This window comes from Argiope bruennichi, chromosome X1, assembly GCF_947563725.1.
Source record: "Argiope bruennichi chromosome X1, qqArgBrue1.1, whole genome shotgun sequence".
NCBI lineage: Eukaryota > Metazoa > Arthropoda > Arachnida > Araneae > Araneidae > Argiope > Argiope bruennichi.
This window is the reverse complement of record NC_079162.1, coordinates 101351299-101373001: the sequence shown is the minus strand read 5'-3', so window position 1 is coordinate 101373001 and position 21703 is coordinate 101351299. Positions and strand designations below refer to the sequence as shown.

At 28.0% G+C, this 21703-nt stretch overlaps 1 protein-coding gene across 5 annotated transcripts in view; it reads right to left on the bottom strand.

The window, feature by feature from the left end:
- The window catches only part of LOC129959101 (delta and Notch-like epidermal growth factor-related receptor), a 435345-nt gene that overhangs the window by 54930 nt on the left and 358712 nt on the right, over window positions 1-21703 (bottom strand). For all 5 annotated transcript variants that reach the window (XM_056071913.1, XM_056071912.1, XM_056071911.1 and 2 more), the window contains exon 3: window positions 5473-5585. In XM_056071913.1, coding sequence (XP_055927888.1) covers window positions 5473-5585 — 113 coding nt within the window. The remainder of the gene's footprint in view (window positions 1-5472; window positions 5586-21703) is intronic.

Below are 21703 nucleotides of genomic sequence, written 5' to 3'. Positions count from 1 at the left end.
TTTACAAAACTGCTTTATTAATCAGTTGTCATTAGTTTATCGGAGTGTATTTGTGTAAATATCTTATAACTGTTGTGTTTTTCTATTTGTTACGAATTAGAATATTTCTATTAAAATAGCAGTAGTAAAGTTCTGGATTCTAATTATAAAGTATTTTGCAAAATTTTCTATTAAAAGTAATTTCAGTTTTAAAAAAAATTATTGTTAACAATTAAGCTACTAGAAAATATGTACATCATAAAGGATGCATGTTATTGTACCATTATTTTGAGAAATGCATATTAGTAGAAATTATTAGCTTTTACTTCACGCATTTTTGATAACACGTTAATGATATTTTTAAAATGATCCTTTTTATTTAGTTTATTTTTCAACATTAGTCTATTCATCAGATCTAAACTATTGAGTTACATTCAAAATTTTCAAACTCTTTGATAACAAGAGAAAATATGCCATGATTTAAAAGCTTTTATTTAAGACAAATGCCAACTATTAGTCAGAGAAGTTTTTAAAATATATTTGAGTGAATTTCGGCAAAGATCTACAGAGCAGGGACTGCCAAAGACGATTTATCTTTTAATTCAGGCCTAATACCAATCAAAATTAACTGAATATATCGATAATCATTTAGTACACTGCTGTACGAAATGAGACTAACCAACGAAATTTTAAAAATGCCACTCAAAAGATTTATGGAAAATTGCCCCTCATGATGAATCGTTTATACGAATAATGAAATTTTACCGTTCAAAAAATGCTTTTTTCTCGATTAAAACGACATTTGTCTTTTCAAATTGCATTTTTCAAGAATAAAGGATTTGATTTTATCTGAAGAAGGGTCCAATTGTAAAATTTTAGACGACCAACGTGCAGTTGTTAATTTAATTGTTGCAAAATTCCATGGATTCTACGGAGGCTGTATGGGTGCCTCTTATAATGTTGAAATGTTTTCTACACTGTGGGTTTTGGAATATTGAGTTATGAACTCACTATTCGTACTCTAGCACGGGTGTAACAAAATAAGAATCAAAATGTCAATTTTGGGATCATTTGTATAACGAATCGTTTCCCCCCTTCCTTCTCGCGAATCTTGTAGTTTGTTATCGCTAAGCCTTTCAGTAAACATACTTGTTATCGCTAAGCCATACATAAACAGGATGTCGGAAATTCAGAAGAATGACGTTTATACTGTTCTACAACTAGGCCAGCATTGCGATTCCAAATAACATAAATCAACAGTATTTCCAAATGCTCCTTGTTACTGAAATATGTCAATCTTTTAAAAAGTGCGCTATTGCGAAAAAAAAATCTGCATTCTAGTACTTTTCTGAGATATCTTAAATATTCAGTTTCTTTTCTCTTATTCTGTACGCCATTGTTAAGGTTTTTTTTCCTTTAAATATTTTTTTTTTTTGATATCTTTTAATATACAAACTAATCATTTATCTTTAAATTCTGGCATTTAAAATAATCGCAATTTCTTTTAATTTTCAATTTTTTTGCTTCAATTATTTTTAAAATATAAATGATAGGCGATCAGATTGTCACTGAAGGCAATTTATCTATCTATCTATCAATAATTCTGAAGGCAGTTTATCTATCTATCTATCTATCTATCAATCAATATCAATATCTACCAATAGACAGATTCAAACAAAATTTCGAGCACCTATTATTTAGAAAGATTAACGGCGCCATTAAAAAATTTGTACTCTGTTTTAGAGGTGATAAAATGTGGATAAAAAGAATTCTACGTTTTTCCACTATAACTTCTGAACAAATAAAACATCACATAAAGATTATTTTTACATCCATTTAAAATTTAAAAAAAATTGACGTTTCAGAAATAAAAATACCGCTTCCGCACATTTAAAAAAATTTTTAATGCAATTTTTTAAAGTGATTTAAACACAAGTTGATTAAATATCAGCTCATTTTTTCACAAAATATTAACCACTTAACTGTTTTGCCCGAGTGCCATACGTGCATCGATTTATCGAATTTTGATAGTTGCAAGCAAAAAAATAAGCCATTCATGATGATTATAATTCAATATTAAAATTACTTCAAATACATAGATAAGTCAAGTATGCAATGGATTTCTATTTGAAACAAAATAAGAAAATATTCCCAAAATAGAAGGTGTCATCTTATTAGATAGTAAAGAAAATGAAACAGTTAAGGGGTTAAACATTTTTCAATATATAATTACATCCATCATCGCTCACTTTTAAATTTTAATCGCTTTTCTTCTGATAATTTCATTTTTGCTTTTAATGCGAAGAATGAAAGCAAAAATTTTGAAATTCATGAGCCGTTATTTACATTATTTGTTTTTTAAAATTATTGCATTTTTTAATTGTTTGGTATAATTTTTAAAACTGTCTGGCTTCGCATTTTAGTCCTCTTAAAATTCTGTTGTTCCTAGTTGACGTATCATATGTCTTTTTGTACTGTTTTTTTTAGTCTGAGTTCATAGGATTAAATTTCCTTTCTCTGGATAAGGTTGTCAGTTATTAGTGCATTATTATACATTTTATCTTACCAGCTTTAAATTCATGATTTTTAAAATGTATCAACGGACATTTCCTTTTAATTTTTCATTTTCTAACTATAAACTCTTTTCTTTAATTTTGCAATATCCAGAATTTACTTATTCTCCTTTTCCCTTGCTAACCTTTCTTGTCGTGTCAAGTACTGGATTTTGAATATTTGATTAAAATTATAAAACATTTAAATGTCAAGGCTCTTGAAATAAAATGGAATGAAATATGAACTCGAATCATAAAACTGTAACCAAGCCAAACATATTCTCACGAAAAATGAACCAAAAATATTTCTCTATATATGTTTATTTATATGAGAATTGGCATTCTTCAGCGGGCATGTTGCATTTTACTTTGTGAAAATTATTTACCAGAGCGTTTTTAATTGCTGGAATTGTGTATTTTTGTATAAATTTATATTAAGATTTTTATGTGTGATGTTACATCAAATATTAAATTAAGGATCCCCTATTACAGACCAAAGAGTTTTTTTAGATTGCTTTCTGCTGATATTATTAATTTCTTAAAATATTTTTTTAAAGCCCGTTTGGACCTAGAAACTGAATGTTTCATCAATGCCGAATTATATTTTGTTAAATTCTAAAGTAGAAATCCCAAGCAGTCTTTAAGTATATGAGTCAAATTTGAGACTAAAAAATGTCATTTATCTGAAATTTTTAGTAATTAATTACAGCTGTGGGTCTTACATCTTCTTAAAGGATTGAATATAAAATTTCAAGCCTTAAGAAAATGTATTTTGCATTTTCCTTTTTTATAGACGATATCAACACAAGAGAAATCGCTTGAATAGTCGCTTGTTTTAATATAAAACTGTGTATTTCGATATCAAAATGAAAAGTAAACTATTTCTAATGATAAACGACATACTTGTTAATAACATTATTTTTTACATTTTTCATTTCGTTCATTTAATTATTCCATAGATACACTTAATCGTAGCATAAAACTGCATTTCTGTATTATTAACTGTATTTGTTATTATATCATAAAACTGTCATTTAATTATGTCATAAAAATGAAATTTTTTGAACCTTTACCATAATCCTTTTAATTATGTCATAAAAACTTTAGGAAAAATTAAAGTGAAAGTAAAAACAACTATAAATAGCTAATGCGAACATTACACAGTTGATTAAACTTTTTGTTATGTTGACATAAATGGATCAAGTGAAAAAGATATAATACGATGCTGATAACCAAAGACGGATAGTCTACAATAATGGGACGTATCCTTTTATTTAATTAAACGAGAGTTACTGTTTTTATTGTTAAGAAACAATTTAAAAAATAAATCATCAACATTCCTTCATTTTTACGGCGGCTCTTCTTTCCTGTGCGTTTTTTTTTTAATTTTTTTTTTTTTGCCCTAATGGATTATGTAGGGTTCTCTTTGGAGAAGTGATAGCTGCTATTTTTCAACATATCTGTTAGCAGCTTTACTTTGAGAGAGATAGCTAGATTAAAATAATTCATCGGACGTTTATTTGAACCTTTATTAATCTATATTTAATTAATTGATTATATTTAATTTGATTATGTTAGATTATAATCTATATTGCAATCTATATATGTAGGACGATGTTTCATTTATTTTATCCATGATCAGATATTAAGAAATTATTTTTATACAGATCCTAAAAAATAGACAAAGTTGCTTAGAATGTGAATGATTTTCTTCCATAATTTTTAGTATATACATCAGAAATGCATCAGGCATTTATTTTAACTTCATTAATGTCGAGTGGCTGACTAAATAATATTTAAAGAAAAATATCGAGAAAAATATGACAAATTCGGATTTAATTTGATTATGTTAGATTATAATCCATATTGCAATCTATATATGTAGGACGATGTTTCATTTATTTTATCCATGATCAGATATTAAGAAATTATTTTTATACAGATCCTAAAAAATAGACAAAGTTGCTTAGAATGTGAATGATTTTCTTCCATAATTTTTAGTATATACATCAGAAATGCATCAGGCATTTATTTTAACTTCATTAATGTCGAGTGGCTGACTAAATAATATTTAAAGAAAAATATCGAGAAAAATATGACAAATTCGGATTTAATTTGATTCTTTAGATTATAATCCATATTGCAATCTATAAAAGTTCGGCGATGATTCATTTATTATCATTACAGATATTTATTCATTACAGATATTAAGAAAGGAGTTTTAGATAGAACCTAAAAAAATAGACAAAGCTGCTTAAAATGGGAGTGATAATCATTCCTTAATTTTTAATATTTATATCAGAAATTTTTTAATGATATTATTAACATGGCAAGAGTTAGTTTTTTTAAAAAGTCACTGATTTATGAGCCTAGAATATATTTTGATTCATTTGATGATCCATTTACTTTAACCGTGATCAGATATTAAAAAAAAATTAGATGATACCTAAAAAATAGACAAAGCTGCTTAGAATGTGAATGACATTCATTCTATAATTTTTAATTTATACATCAGAAATTTTTAAAGGATATTAAGTTATATAATTTTAAAAGTCACTGATTTATGAACCTAGGAAATATTTTCTACAATAAATTGATTACATTCGTTCTTTCCAAAGGATTCTATCTAAAATAAAACTAATTATAAATTTAGTGAAAAAAACGCTTTTATTAGTGTACAATTTATTATTAGCCATTTTCCACATTTTAGTTTTTGATATAATCTTTTTCTTAAACTTACTATTAGATGCCGACACTGATTCGGAATAATTAAATTCTAAAAATACTAAAATAGTGTAAAACATAGAAGATTACGAAATTTTAAAACTTTTGCGCACCAGGAAGTGAACGTAAATTCGATCACAAAATTCCGTATTTACAGACATGAAGCCAATCAGGTTAAATAAAAGTGTTCAAAAGTAGGATTATTGAGTAAACTTACACAAGCCAGTCTCCCTCTTGAAGTTCAAGCTGAATAACATGATTAGCCTGGATTATGACATCATCTTCAGTAGAATTTTTTTCATAGCATTTCCTTGTGTAGAAACACACTACCTAAAAAGAGAAACAATTTAAAATGAATTGAAAGCTATACGCTTTTAACTATTTCCGTTAAAAATGTATGCAATAGAAACAGTTTTAAAAAGACTCTTTTTTTAGTATATTAAAATGCGGAATTGTGTTATTTTAATTATCTTCTAATTGTTAATCTTCAGCTTATTATTATAAATATTATAGAAGCTTAGAATCAATTTTTCCTCAAATTCGGAATCAAAATTGGTTTTGAATCAAAATTTAATTATATTTTTCTATTAGCTGATAGTTGAATTCCGAAAATATTAAAATAGCATATTGCCATTTAGAACACACATCTCCAAAGTTTCAAAACTAGCTCAACGGATTGGGTGGGTAAAAAATAGATTACAAAAATTTCTCTTTACCAAACGTGAAACAAATAAAATTAAATAAATGTGCATAAGAAGAAAAGAGTTTCCTGAAATAAAACCAAAGTTTACTTGCATTAATTCAACTTTGAGGTTTTGGTGAATTATCATTATCCAATTTAGCTTACATTATTTTACCATGTTACCATCACCATAAATTTTACTTGTTTGGAAGCATCTGCAGCTAAAGCAAATCAAAGAAATGAAACCAAATTAAATATCATCATGGGTATTGTGATATAAATTCTGAAAAAAAGAAGAAAAAGAAGAAAAGAAAAAAAATAGTTTCCAAAGTTGCCGACAGGGGAGATTTTGGCACTGTCGTCACGTGCCTACTAGGAAATGTGCACAATCTAGGCAGATTATGCAAATTTTCAATCCGTACGTGATCACACTATCACGCATCTGTTTTAGAAAAGGGAGAGCTAACATTTAGCAGTTCTTTGACTGACTATTGATTTGTGCTGAACACGCGCTTTACCTTATCTGATCGAGTTTTTACTCTTAAAGCAGGTTTATAATGGAAAGTGAAACGCTGCGGCTGTTTTTACGGAATTTAGAAGGCTTCATAACTTACGTAAAGCTCTAAGTTTGATGTAATACTGTGAGGTATGATAAAAAAAATCAGAGGAAGCTGGATCTTTAGTTAGAACAGGTACAGGACGATATAATGACAGATGTTGTTATAAACATCTCAAATGACAATTTAGATAAACAATAGAAAATGTCCTATACTGAATGCAATATCTTTATCGGTAGGAAGATCAGTACACTGAAAATGCTGCCCGTGGTCTTGGAGACCCCTAATTAATGGTCTCGTTGATTAATAAAATGACTTTTAGTGCGAATTTCATGTTGTAGATGTACTTGTATTACTTTGTCAAAAATGAAATTTTGCACAATCCATTCTTAAAGACTTTATTGGAATAACTGTCCCATTTTCGTTTCCGACAGCGCCAAAATCTCTCCAATAGGCGATATTTGATACTATTTTTTCTTTTCACAATTCATCCTCTCATATATAACGAATTTTAGTTTCATTCTGCTCATTCGTTTTAGCTGCAGATGGCTACAAATAGGAAAAGTTATTTTATGAATACCCTGAACATTTTAATCGCATATTTATAAAAAAAAACAATTGGCGACAAATGCAATTATAGTGCAATGGTTAATATTTTCTTATGGTGTTATGAAATGACAATAGTAAAATAAAGAGTTGGAATAGGTTAGATGTACCATAATACTTTACACGGATCTGTTTGCTTAAAAAGTATATATCTTTATTTTTATAAACCAGTTTCTCTTTAAGGAATAAACTCTAACAAGTACAGATACTACATCTATGAAGTGCTAATTGCATGAAACATATTTCAAGTGCTAAAAACTTTCAAGTACAGTAAAATGAGACGATTTCATTTGAAATGAGAATACATTATAAAATTATCATGGCTCATCCCACTCGAACTATGGGTTATAATTAATTGGAAACCAAATTACGCATCGGAAACCAAAAGTTTTCAGCTTATCACCAATTAGCGTCATAGTTATGAAAGTTATGACTATTGAGTTACTTTGCATTAACCGCTTCAGCTCACATTTTAGTAAAGATATTAAATTACATTTCTAACTCGGTATAACTTATTCTTCTCTTTTACATAAAATTATATTTTAATTCAAATTTATTTTAAAATAAGGTCATTTGAAATGTAATATATTTTAAATTGAAATGCAATAAATATATAAAAAAATAATTATTTGAAGATATTGTACATGAACTTAAATATGTTGCACATGAGAACAAGAAAACTGTACGTTTATCGTTTATTAGAAGTAATATGGAATTTATGTAGATAGCATAAATGGTGAATAATTTGAATAAACATAATCGATAATTTTTAAGGTACGATAAGTGATTGATTACTAAGTTTTAATCAAATAAATAACATTGGAAATGTTCGAATCAAAATTCTGGAAAATAATGATTAAAATTTGTGTTTCAATGATGGAATCAGCAGTTTTTCTTTAATTATGGTTTACTTTTCTATTTTTATACAATTACATGCAATTTATCAGGACCTAAATTGAAAAGTTGTTTCTGAATTTCTTTGCTTATATCATGTTTTTAAAATTGTAATTGCACAATTTCAGTATCTGATGGCTTAATCGTTCTTTTTCCACTACTTGATGTCTTAAACATGCTTTGCATGTTATCTATTAAAACTCACTTTTGTGATCTTTTTAAAGCATTTCTTTTTACCAGTTTTGATAAAAAATATTTTATCATTTTTAAGTTTCCATTATGGGTAAAAACAAGTTGTTTTTAGAATTTTGATTTCTTTTATATATCACCATATTTCTTGTCACCGTGATTCTGTTTATTCCCCATGCAATTAGCGCAGTATAGCCAAACATGGCTCTTGCGCAAGTAAAACCCAAACAACCGACCAGTGATAAATTATGTATATTAGACAATTCAAAAGAGGTGCGTTTCTTTTTGACAAGGTGTTATTAAAATTTACAAGATTTTTTTTTGAAGATGAGCTATCTTCGTTTAGACATGAAACTATTCTGGCACTTCCAAAGAATCAGAAACCTGGAACACTGCCAAACTGAAAAATAAATGTAAGAAGTCTTCTGTTAAATTAATAAGCGATGTTTTACTTTTGATGGATATGCTTTTAATCTTGATTTTTCAAACTAAAAAGAAAATTCTGATGCTTAAATTTTTAAATATGTGTTTTCACCATACAATTTTTTAGATTTTTGTTTTTATGTTTTCTTTATTTTATATTTATATTTTTAGCGAATAAGAGTAGCTTGAGTCTCAAATGACTGTAGTTTGTTCCACTGAACAATTAATAGATATTAAACGACAATGTCTTCCAGATTTGATTTAAAATCATCCAAAAATGAAATTTATTTGGCTGCTAGTTAAAACGTTCCACATGTGTTAAATTCCTGTAAATAATAAACTTTTTATCTGTTATGCTAAGAACTTTATTTTTTCTTGAAACAATTTTAGTTCTAATAGTAAAATATTCCACTTAAATAATTTTTTGTTATCGTTACTATATAAATTATCCTATAAGCATTACATATGTTCTGTGCCACAACCCCCCCCCCCCCGAAAAAAAAATTAAAAAACCCTGGGAAATAACATAAAAAGAGGATTTCACTAATAATTACTGTAACATTAAAATTATTTGCCGAACCAAAACTTTTTCAAATAACAGCCGAATTGAGCCAAGTGTTAACCTGAAATAATGAGATTTGCAAATAACATTCGGAGAGAATCAAAATTCCTTATATAGGGTATTCATTGTAGTTTCAACAGTTAATTTTATAAATGTATTATATTTTCAACGTATTTCATAGTTTTATATATTCAGTATTTAATTTTTTTCATATACTTTAAGAAATAAATTTTAAGTGATTAGCTCATGCTGTAGTGATTAGTTATGCTTAGTTAATCATATTAGTTTATACTGTAGTTTATTAAGGTTTTAAGAAATCAGTTTGGAAATATTTTTTGTTAGAGTTCATGTGTAAAATGGGTATGATTTTTGAACCAAAATCCATTTGAATATTATTAAAAACTTTAAAATTGGATTTTAGCACTCCTTAAGTACTTAAATTTCTTAATTCATCTACAAAATTTTAAAAATGTCTATTAAATTAAAGACTGCTGATCTCTAATACACGAAAAGTCCTTCTTCTAATATAATCCTCCTATTTCATCTTCTAACTCCAAGGAGGAGAGTTTTTCCGACAGCATTCGCCATTTTTTCGAACGTGTAAATATTTTCTTTTAGCAAAAGTGCTAGATGAAAAAACTTAAACACAGACTAGATAAACACAAAGAATATTTTTCAACACTGGACTTTTCTGCAATTTGTTGACCAAAGCTAAGGAAGAATGTTTATAATAATACGCTACTTCTCTTAAAATAATTAAGTTTGCTACATTAACATAAGAATTTGCAAAATGCAAATGTATAATACATAAAAATGATAATCATGTCGATCATTAAATAATCATTACGTTTTTATGTCGGATTTTGGGCACAAATTTGCGGATTCATATCCCAGCTCAGACTAACTCGTCGCATTTTATACTATATAAGAAGTTATTCTTACTACTATTGTCCCTGCCCGTACATTGATGTCCCAGGTATGGAGAACGAGCATATGTCATACTGATAAGGACTAGAATAACATTGACATGCAAGAGACTGATTTGAAAAGAAAACTCTATAGATTCGATACATTCAGCTATGGAATGTTTGATTTTATTTGTATTCTAAACACCAATTCTGTAAATATTCCAAATGTTTTAATCCCAGTTAATTAAATGAATGTTTAAGATTCATAAACTGGTTTTTTGTGGAAATTATAATTACATTTTACAAAATTCATTCCTGTTAAAAAAAAAAAAAAAAAAACGTTGGTGTTTTTATCCACTATAGTATTTGCTGTATTTGTATAGCAAATTATTAGTAGATTTATATATATGTTATCTCTTTATCTATCTATATTATCTATTTATCTATGTTATCTATTTATATATATGTTATTTATATATACAAAAGCAGCATCTTATATGGGAATGTTATTCTAATCCTTATCAGTATGACATATGCTCGTAGTTTTATATATTGGTCATTCTTTCAATTTAATAGGTAACTATTAGTATTCCATTCCATTTAATTGCTATTTATTTATATATCTTCCAATCTAATGCACAGCAAGAAGAAGATGCATTTGAGATATCTAGATAAATATTAGACTTTGAACCAGCAATAAAAAAAATCTCCTCTGTCAATGTCTCGACGACGATGTTCAAACAGTTTTTGTCCAGTCCATTTTTAAACAAATGCAATTTATGTCGTATTTTCCTTCTGTTCACTGGAATGTGAAATGAACATCACTTCAGCCTAACATGGAACAATCTTCCCTTTATTTCTTTCCCATTACCTTTTAAAAAGAATTTCTATTGTCTGAAGGTGAGAAAACGTATTTTCTCTTCTCTAAAATCAATAAATCTTCTTCGATTCAAGCCAAAGTTTTTAAAATGGCACTTTAAAACAATGTTCCAAGCGCTAGAACAATGTCATTCTCTAATTAAATACCACAGTTCGTTCTCATGCCATTTAAAGACGTTTATTGTTTCATTCTTCAAAAGTTATGAATACATAATGATAAAGTAAAGATGGATAATCTTGAAATGCAAATCAAAACATTTAAAAGAAATGGGCGACAGAAAGATTTCTTAGCAAATAAAATTACAGTTTCAGCATTGTTAAGCTATTTTAATTTTCCACGCGATCTTCGATGATGATAATATTAAGGCATTTAAAAACCTAATTTTCTTTTTAGATAAGGTATTCAAATTTCGTGTTCAAAAGTGTGAAACGTTCGACGACGTTGTAAAAGTGTTATATACATCCACATGCGCATTATCTACATTTACATTTCTCACTTTATGCATTTTAACCCTTATCGTGGCAAGATTGCTTTTTTGAAGAAAAGCAAAAAAAAGAAAAAAATGTATATAGGTAGTTTCTTTACGCTATAAAAAACATAAAAAAATAAATAAAAAAAATCGTGTAATAAAAATCGTTTAATAAAACTAAGTTAAAAATTATTTCATAGTTTTAGTATATTTTTATAAAGTTGTATGTATGGTATACTATACAAAATGAGCATAAGGGTTAATAAGCACATTTCTGCGTTAAGGAATTGACGATAAAATATTGAGTAAATGGCGGTTATAAATTTTGGTTTAATATCATTGAAGCTAGCAACGCATTCAGTAAAAAAAAAAAAAAAAAAAAAAAATTAAGAGGTTGCAGAGATTGAAGCAATAGGAAATATTAAATTTTTAATAAATATTAACATTTAATTTATTCTAGATTCTTGCCTTTAGCGACCAGCTGATTCTCTGGAGATATTAGCTATCTTTAATTTCAGTGAAATCATGTAAATATAGCTTCATATCTATGATTCCGTAAGATTTTAAAGCCGTTTTATTGTAATTATCTTACATAAATTCTGTTCATTGTATATATATTTTCTTTCGGAGACCAGTCCTAAGTCATCATAGCGCTTTTAAAAACGTAAAAGCATGCATTCTTTATTTTCCAAATTTCGTGATATTGTAATTTGACTTTTTCATTCGTCTTGTGAACTACAAAGATATCAAACAGCTTTATCTTTTGCTTGCAACAGCGAATGAAAATCGTGCCATAAAATATTTGACGAAACAATGAAAGCAATTTGAATTTCACAACGCAATATAATTTAATTTTGGAAATCAGGAAAAAGAAAAAAAGTTCAGGAAAAAGTTTCGCGTTTATTAATTTAGTAAAATTAAAAACATAAATTCTAAAATTTTAAAACAATGTAAAATTCAATTTTGTACAATATTATTTTCGGAAGTTATTGTCTGTAAACGCCAAAATTCATCTTAATTTTTAATTAATTAAGATTTCAAGAAAAAAATCACCCCGATGTGCACATTTCCACCCTCCAAAGTATATATATATGCCGAAGCCGAATTTGATAAACGAAGGTAAAACGGTCTGGCTTGTAGAGCGCCAAAACATGCACGCAGTCACACGCACACACCCTTCTTTATTATTATTATTATTAAATATTTGCGGATATAATATAAATTTTTCTCTGATATTTATTCTTAAATTCTGAATGAATGACAAAAATGCGCTAAAAAGTAAAACTACAAAAAAAAAAAAAAAAAAAAAAAAAAGAGCAACTACTATGAAATTTTAATTTTCGATATTTTGATGAAGTATTTAAGATATATAATGTATCAGTAAGAATTTTAATTTATCTAAAGTCATGTTGACGGAAGTAAACTAATATTCGGATATTTCAAAGCCCAAAAAGTTTCAAATATGTAGTGATATAGCATAAGAAATTTCCGGAAGTGACTAAAGTTAGTTTTTATCAGTCTTTCCTTTGAAATTTGATGAATGAAAACTTAGGTATTATGTAACTTTACTTTATAGAGAGTTATCATTAATCATACCAGATCAGTGATTTCTCAAGATTAGAGGAATCTGAAAAATTATATGGAAAGAAGAAGATTTTGATATATCTTTTAAGGTGATACAAGTTTTCAGTCCCAATTTGTGATACTATTGATGAGAATGTTCTGTTTTATGAGGAGATAAGAAAAGATGTAATATTCAGTATGAACGGCGAATACACAAATGAAATATTCATTTCGGAGCTTCATTTTTTTATTAGAGAAAGAAAAGACTTTTCTCATAAATTGATGCCTAAAATCTATGCAAACCAGCAGATCAATGTGTAATCACGAAATACTCAGTTTTAATGCGATTTCTATATTTAAGATATGCGTTTATACTCACAAATTCGTTTTATACTCATTCGTTTTATACTTCGCGTTTATACTCAAAATATTTCATTTGTGTATTCGCCCTTCATACTGAATATTTCATCTTTTCTTATCTCCTCATAAAACAGAGCATTCTCATCAATAGTATCACAGTTTACAGAAAAATCAATTTAAAATTAGTAAAAGTGGGATAATTTCTCAAAACTTCAACTTGATGTAACTTTTGTCAGGGAATCGGATAAGGAATATAACAGAATTCTATAGCTGACGATAGATTGGACATTGGACTTTAAAATAAGCAAAAATGGACGAAAATATGAAATTTTATTTTTATCGTTTCATGACCAAAATACATGATTATATTCCACTAAAATAGTGTTATAAAATGCATTGTTAAATAAAATAAATATTTGAAGGATCTAGAGAAAAAAAGTAAATTTTAATGACTCTTCTCAAAATGATAGTGTAATAAATTTAATTATCTTTTAACAGTTCCAAATATCTTAATTTTTGAAGAAATTAAATTATAGTAAAGATTTCGATTAAACATTAAAAGAAAATAAGGTATGCATTTTATATTTCGAGTTTTTTTTTAAAATAGTTAAAAGTCAATTTCAGTTGAGAAAAACATGAAATTTCTAATTAAAATTCAGTATGTGTGCATAATAATATTTCTAAAAAATTAGACTTTAATTAGAATTAAAAATCATACACAACTTTTTTCCACATAAATTTATATTGGGTAATAATAAAGAAATAATTTTAAAAATAAAAAAATTAAATCATCTGAAATATTTCGAAATTTTAAAAAAATATATACTTTTTATTTTTTTAAAAAATTAATATATTTCGCTTTAAAAAGTATTTTTTAAAGAAATTTAACTTATTTGTTTTAATACATATGCATATTGGTTTAACACATACTTAAATTTAACTTATTTGTTTTAATACATACCCAAGAGAATAATTCGCAAAAATGCATAACAGTATCCACCGTCCCCTTAAACATAAAAATGCATAGCAAGAGATTCCTTTGCTTCCCCCCTCCCTCCTCTTGAATGGGTCTATTCACATTAATTCTTCTTAATTTGAAAATCGTGGGTAAAAAGTCTTTTAAATAGAATAGAGAGCATTATTGTCAGCTTCAATGAACTTTCACATAGTACCGAGGAGAAAAAAAATCTAGTGATTTAACCTGAGATCACAAAAGTCAAGTTTAATTCCGCATTGATGGATATCAAAATTTAATCAGAGAATATTTAACTTTCCATTCATAGACAGAAAGCGTGTTTCATTGTGCGCGAAATCTTTTAATTGAAAGATTAAAAAGAGAGGTTACTTCATAGATTTAAATTTAAAAAACACGCATCAGGAGAGAAAATGAATGAAATAAACTCCCAAGCAATTGATTTCCTTTCATTTTCTTTGTATTGGAGCCAAATGTAATGGATTTCTAACTAGAATCGGAAAGAACTCTTTGAAAGCTTTATTAGAAATATAGAAACTTCTCACAATTCCTATCGAATTTTTCCAATATTTTTAAAGGTTACTTCATGCATATTAAACATATTTTATTTCATTTTCACTGCATTGAGGTGAAAAAAAAAAGAATGTAAAACTAATTCTGAATGCTTCAGATATTGACCTAATTTCCGAAAATGAAGCTTAAACTTTTCAATTTTTGTGTCAATATTAATGGTAGAAGTCTTTTTTTCCCAAAACCAAACTGATTTATGCTTGATCTAAGTTCACCTCTGTCTCCTCTATTGCGAAATTAACCAGAATTAAGTCACAACAATTCACGCCAATCTAAATGTTTTTCCAACATTGTATGGACGCGGATCTTATACAAGGTCTTTCTGTGCATATTATCTAATCTAATCTTCTTATATTATCTTCTAATCTAATCTTTATTATCTAATCTTCTTCGGCATTCTGTCTGTGGCATGTAATACTTAAAATAGCTTATACTTAGAGACGGATTTACTACTCGACAAACTAGCCAGCTGCCTGAGGTTGCTAGGACGAGAGGAGGCTTGTAAACAGATGATTAAAATTTTTATTTTCCTAGTTCACAAATAAACAAGTTTGTAAAAAATATAAATTATATGAATAATAAAATATTAGAATAATATTAAATCTTTATCAAGTATTATTGGTCAGGTTCTCGCGTTTTATCATTTTCATTTAGTTATTAGAGTATTGATAAAACTGAACGTTTGTTTCAATAAAATTGCTTACAAACATGGATGCTTAGTTAGTTGGAGTAGTAGTAGTTAATTAGTAGTTAGTTGGGAGTCATAATATAAAAGTAAAAACATATAGATTTTTCTAAATATTAATAAAAATAAAAACAATTATATTTTTCTCGAAGTTAATAAAATGAAAACAAATATTAACTAAAAATTAATCATTAGCATGTTGTAAATGTGAAATTTAATTGGCCTGTTAACTGATCAAATTAGCCTAATAAAATAAATACCTAATAAAAATTGGCAGAATACCTAATTGGCCTAATAAAATTGGCAGAATACCTAATTGGCCTAATAAAATTGGTAGAATACCTAATTGGCCTATTAAAAATTTGCAGAATACCTAATTGGCCTAATAGAAATTGGCAAAATACCTAAATCTGTCACTGCACCTTCTCTAAATAAAATAAATTTTTTTTAAAAAATAAACTATTGGATGAAGTCCATTTATTTTTATAAATGTATCTCGCAAAAATGAGAAATTTAAAAGGATGTTAACTTATTTTACAAACAAAACAATAACAGATTTATCTAATTTATTGTTTTTAAAGCCTATAAAAACTTAGGAATGGATTTTTATTTGGCACTACAGTATCACTAATTTATTTCTTTTGGCTAAAGAAGATGCATTTAAACCTAAATCAAATAGAGTTTCAATTTTGGGACTATAGAGCACCAGATTCGAAACCTAATTTCATCCAAGATATCCCACATGTGCCAGTCTGTTGATTGTTATGGCTGACGTTGAGAATTAAATGTCTCCCTGGTGATTGTTACAGCTGACGTTGAGAATTACATGTCTCCCTGCTGAGGTGATGCAGTAGCTTGGTGAAGTGGAGCTGTCCTTTTATTGTGACAAAGGTTCAGAATTACGATATCGACTGTCTTCAGAAAGCAATGTTGATGAAACTAACCCACAACTAAATTGTTCAGTTTCACAGAGAATCCTAACCTGCAATATTCGTAATCCTGTGGGTATGCGAAAGTAATGTTAGTAATGGAAAAAAAAGTACAAACATAAGGGATTCAAATGAAAAATAAAATGCTATATAATCTTATTTGCCTATGTTCGTGCAGGAAGTGTAAGTTATACTAGTCCAAAAGAATTCTAGGTGTCACCACCACGTAAAAAGCACCAAGAACTCGGTGTTAAATCAATTTAATATTTAATAACTTTTGCGAACGTGGCATTTGTGGAAGGACGCACTTATCTGAAATGTATATCAAATATCGTAGTAAACGCGACTTAGCTTCTGAAATAAGATTTTATCTACCATCATATGAAAATAATTTTATAAAAATCAACTCCATAAAACAAGGTTAAAATTTAACATTGTTTCCCATTCGTATAATTGATTATCGCGAGTAATTTATTATGAATAATATAATGAGTTATAAGTTTTTGATAAGTTATTTCAATACTCTTTTCATTTGTTAGGGCACAGAAAGGCCGCGGTGGCTTGGTGGTAAGTTGTCAGGTTCGTAACCGGAGGGTTTCAGATTCGAGACCCGATTCCAACGAATAACCGTCGTGTAAGCGGGTCTGGTGCACGGTCAATTCATCGGGACTAAACGTCCTCCCGCTGATGTGGTGTGGAAGTTTGGAGAGGGCGTTCCAGCTCAAGTGTCGTCCTAGTCATCTGACCGCAGTTCAAAATTACGACGTCCGTCCCAAAATGGTCCTAGTGTTGCTTAAGACGGGACGTTTATATAACTAAACTAACCTGACTTGTTAGGACGTAAAACTAATGCTACTTAAAAAAAAATGGAAGAAAGTGAAAGATAAAAAAATCTTGCAAAAAAGTTATCAAATTAATTTCAGTCATTTGACTTTTAAATTAACCTATATTCTTAAAATTATTGACAAAAATTTTTTGGGGCTAAGGAATTATGGGGTAAAGTTGTGATGATAGGGGAAATTCAATAATAATAATAGTAAAAACTAATCAAGAGGTAAGAAGGAAATAAAGGTTAGGGACAATGGATATTCTATTTTGAGCTGTCTCACACATTACTTTGATGCGTTGTGCTATTAGAAAGATGCTGAATAAACAGTGAATATAGCCAATTATTGAATTTTTGTGCAAGATATTCTCTGAAGCCTCAGAACATTCTAGATATTGAGGCATTTTATTCAGAGAAACTAGTCTCAAGTAAACAATCATTCTGCATCACTTGTGACTAGATCATCTCATTTGCCAAGCTACTGCATTCTTCTCAGGATGAAGTGATTTAAACAGTTTCATCATTGTCATTCAGTATGTTTCCCTGCAGCCGAATAGAAAGTGTCAAGGACAAAAATTTATGACGGTAGCTGATAATATATTGCTAGAGCTGATAATCTTCGTTGGTACTTATTGGAGCAAATATAAATAAATATCTATATTACGTACATGTAAAAACAGACAGGAACAATAATTGTTTGGGAATCTCTTGATAAATGAATTTCCGCAGTGTTGTAATAAAATCAAACTTATATGCTGTAATATTATAAAGATCTATTAGTAAAATACTGGGTGAGAACAAATGATGGATCCGATTTAAAGAAAATCATATTTTTGAAACTACTTTACATATTACAATAAATGATACATTAATTTAAAAAGAAATATGCAAATTTTTTTTCAGTTACAAATGTTCGATGTGTGACCCTCTTATTACGTCCAATCTATAATCCAGTTCATTCCAAACATTTTGTAGCATTTTTTTGTCTGTTATCTTTGACATGACCCCACAAAAAGAAATCATTGAGACAAGACATTTTTTATATACCACCAATGTCAAAAACACTGCCAGAACTTAAAGAATGCATTTGTGCAGCATTCAGAACTATTGGCAGAGTGATGTTACAAAATGTTTGGAACGAACTGGATTACAGATTGGACGTATGCTGTGTAACAAGAGGGTCACACATCGGACATTTGTAAATGAAAAAAAAAAAAACTTGGTATATTTCTCTTTAAATTCATGTATCGCTTATTGCAATATGTGCAGTAGTTACGAAAATATGATTTTTTTAAAAATAGAGTCCATCATTTTGTAATCACCCTGTAAAATTTCCCTAAAATATATGGAAAATCAGCACTATCTTAAATATTATGTAAAATCACATACTAATATATTTCTGTGGACAGATATTTCTTATTCATGTTATAGCGTAAACATAGATGTAGGATGTTAAAAGTGCCGAACTCCTTTTTCTAGTTTAATTATTATTATAAAGCATTATTTTCAGATATATTTTTGTGCATTAGGTCTCTTGAAAGTAAAGAGAAACTTATAAAAAAAAGCAGGTAAATTAAAAAAAATGCATTAAAATGATTGCAAAGCTTTCAGCCGAAATTAGTATATGTGTCATATTATTTTATTTTACATTATTTATAATAAAGGACTTAATAGCATTTTTCTGATACTTCTCTTTTAATAAATCTAAAAATTTATTTTATTATGGAATTTGTGTTTCATAATTAATCTTTGTACCTAAAGTGAATTTCATTGGAAGTAGGAACCCACCCATAACAGTAAAAATTAAGAAAACAACAACATTTTTTATGAATAAATAAATAAATAAATATTTATCGCATCAAAAGATGAAGTTTTAATTCAAGAAACCAGCGTAATATTTTCAAAATGCCATGTTTCCAAATATTCGGTTTGAATGTTTTTAATGATTTGTTATAAGAATACAGAGAAAGAAGTAAAATAAGTTTCTTTTTTTTTGGGGGGGGGGAAGAAGAACGGAGAATTCTGATTTAACTGTTGTTTCCTTCCTATTTTGTCATCGGAATATTTCTCCCTGGATATTGGCTTTTGTTTTACCAATAAGGGATTACAATAAATGAAATGACATAGTATTTTGATAGTTGCAGCCGTAACAATTTGGTGACTGTCAAGATATTACCTAAGGGAATTGCGAAGAACCCCAATGCGAACTCATAAATCAGGGTACTTTTTAATAAGCGCGTTTCGGAAGATCTAAAAATGATTGTTCACTATTTTTTCTCTCTGAAGTCACTGAGCTATAATATTCATGATGTTGTTCATAATTTTTGTATTTTGATCGGAGTGCTACATTTTTATTTTCGAATTATTTGTTTTTATTTATCCAATATATTTTTTATCTTTTAGTAAAACGTATTCTTTGGTTCATTTTCATTTATTGGTAAAATGCATTTATCATCAAAATGTTCTTTGCCATCTTTTGCACTAAAAAATTACCAGACAGTCATAAAATAGCTTTCCTAGGTCGAAGACATTTGTAGTTAAAAGCTAATGAAAAATAAAATTTCCTATGTATATTGTGGAAAGTATGAGGAGATAAATTATTTGCTGTCCCCCAAAAATAATGTGCAAGAAGTTGAAGATAGGCTATCTTGTAATATTGAAAATGTTGAAATGGGTCCAGGGACTCGAATGTTGATTAACAAAAGATTATTTTTTGCAAGTTTCAAGTTTATGCAAGTTTTTTAAATGGAATGTCTTCTACTTTTTTGCAAAGAAAAAAAATGTGCTATAGCATATCAATTTTTAAAGACATTCTTATGGCTTATCAATTTTTTTTATGACCTATTCCCTTTTTTTAAGAAAAATAATGTAATTTTTGAGGCTGGTTATGAGATTTGATACCAATGAAATCACAACAGTCAGTTACAAAACAATGTGTTTAGCAGCTATCTGGAACGAGTTTCTCAGTTCTATTAATAGTAGCGGCGACTAAAATTTTAATTCGAAAACAATTATTTTCAATTTTTTATAGTAAATTTCACTTTAAATGAAAGAATGAATTTTTCCCAATTTAAGAATATTACAGATCTAGCGTATCACAATTGCGCCATTTCATTTCGTAAAATTAAAATTTTGTGAGGAAACAGTCAAATATTTTCCAGAATAAAACCACCGAGTAAGTTGAATATATATCTTTCCAGTACTTTAATGTGAAAGTTTAGGACCATGCATTTTGATCAACTTTTGGTGTGTACTTCAGGAACAAAATATTTACAGTAACGAATGAAATATTTACATTAAAAAATGAAATATTTACATTAAAGAATGAAATATTTACATTAAAAAATGAAATATTTACATTAAAGAATGAAATATTTACATTAAAGAATGAAATATTTACAGTAATGAATGAAATATTTACAGTAATGAATGAGATATTTATATTTACAGTAAGAAAGCAACTTCGAGAATAAAACTTTATATGAATATGCATAGGATAAATAGAAGAAATAAAAATCATTTAAATAAAATAAAATATTTAAGCTGTTATTAGGAAAATGCACAAGTCAAATTAAAATTTAAATTCACATGATCTACTGAAAAAATTCATGCAAATTCATATTCTTTCTTTATATCGGAGCAATTTTAAATTGATATCAATATCAATCATCCCTTTCCTTTTTATGAAAATCTAGATATGACGTATAAGCTTTTAATATTAGCGGTCTAACTTAGCTGAGCTAGGTTAACGCCCTATTTCGAAACGGTACTAGGACTACTTTGGGTATATTTCATAACATTTACCAGCGACTTTTGTGTAATAAATATACATTAATTACATTACAATATTGTGTGGTAATAAATATAATTGGGTGGTAATAAATATAATAAATTACATTTTTTCTTTTTCAGATTTGATGAAAACTGTTGCCTAGTAAAAATAGAGTGGGAACCTGTATCGTTATAAAAACAAAATGTTTCAAACATATTTCTGACCATTTTGCCACCACATTTTTAAGGTTAAAAATACAGTAGCACATTTTATTTCGTTACATTTATTCCTTTTCCTCTTTATTTCCTTTTCCGATCTGTCCTGCCTATAGGGTGGGCAACCTCATATAAGTCAGCATCAAAAAAATTTCAAAAGCAACGGACAACTTGGGCGGCAAGTACATAAAAATATTACACACAACCCCACCCAATAAGGGTGCGGGACAGAGGGCGCACACAAAAAGCATGCACAGAAACAATCTAAATGATCAAAATCTAATAAAAATGTTAGACATGTTAATGACTGGAATAGTCAATTGCATATGGAATAACTGACTTCAAACTCTTCTGAATTTACAAAATTGTACTTTTAGTAATTGTA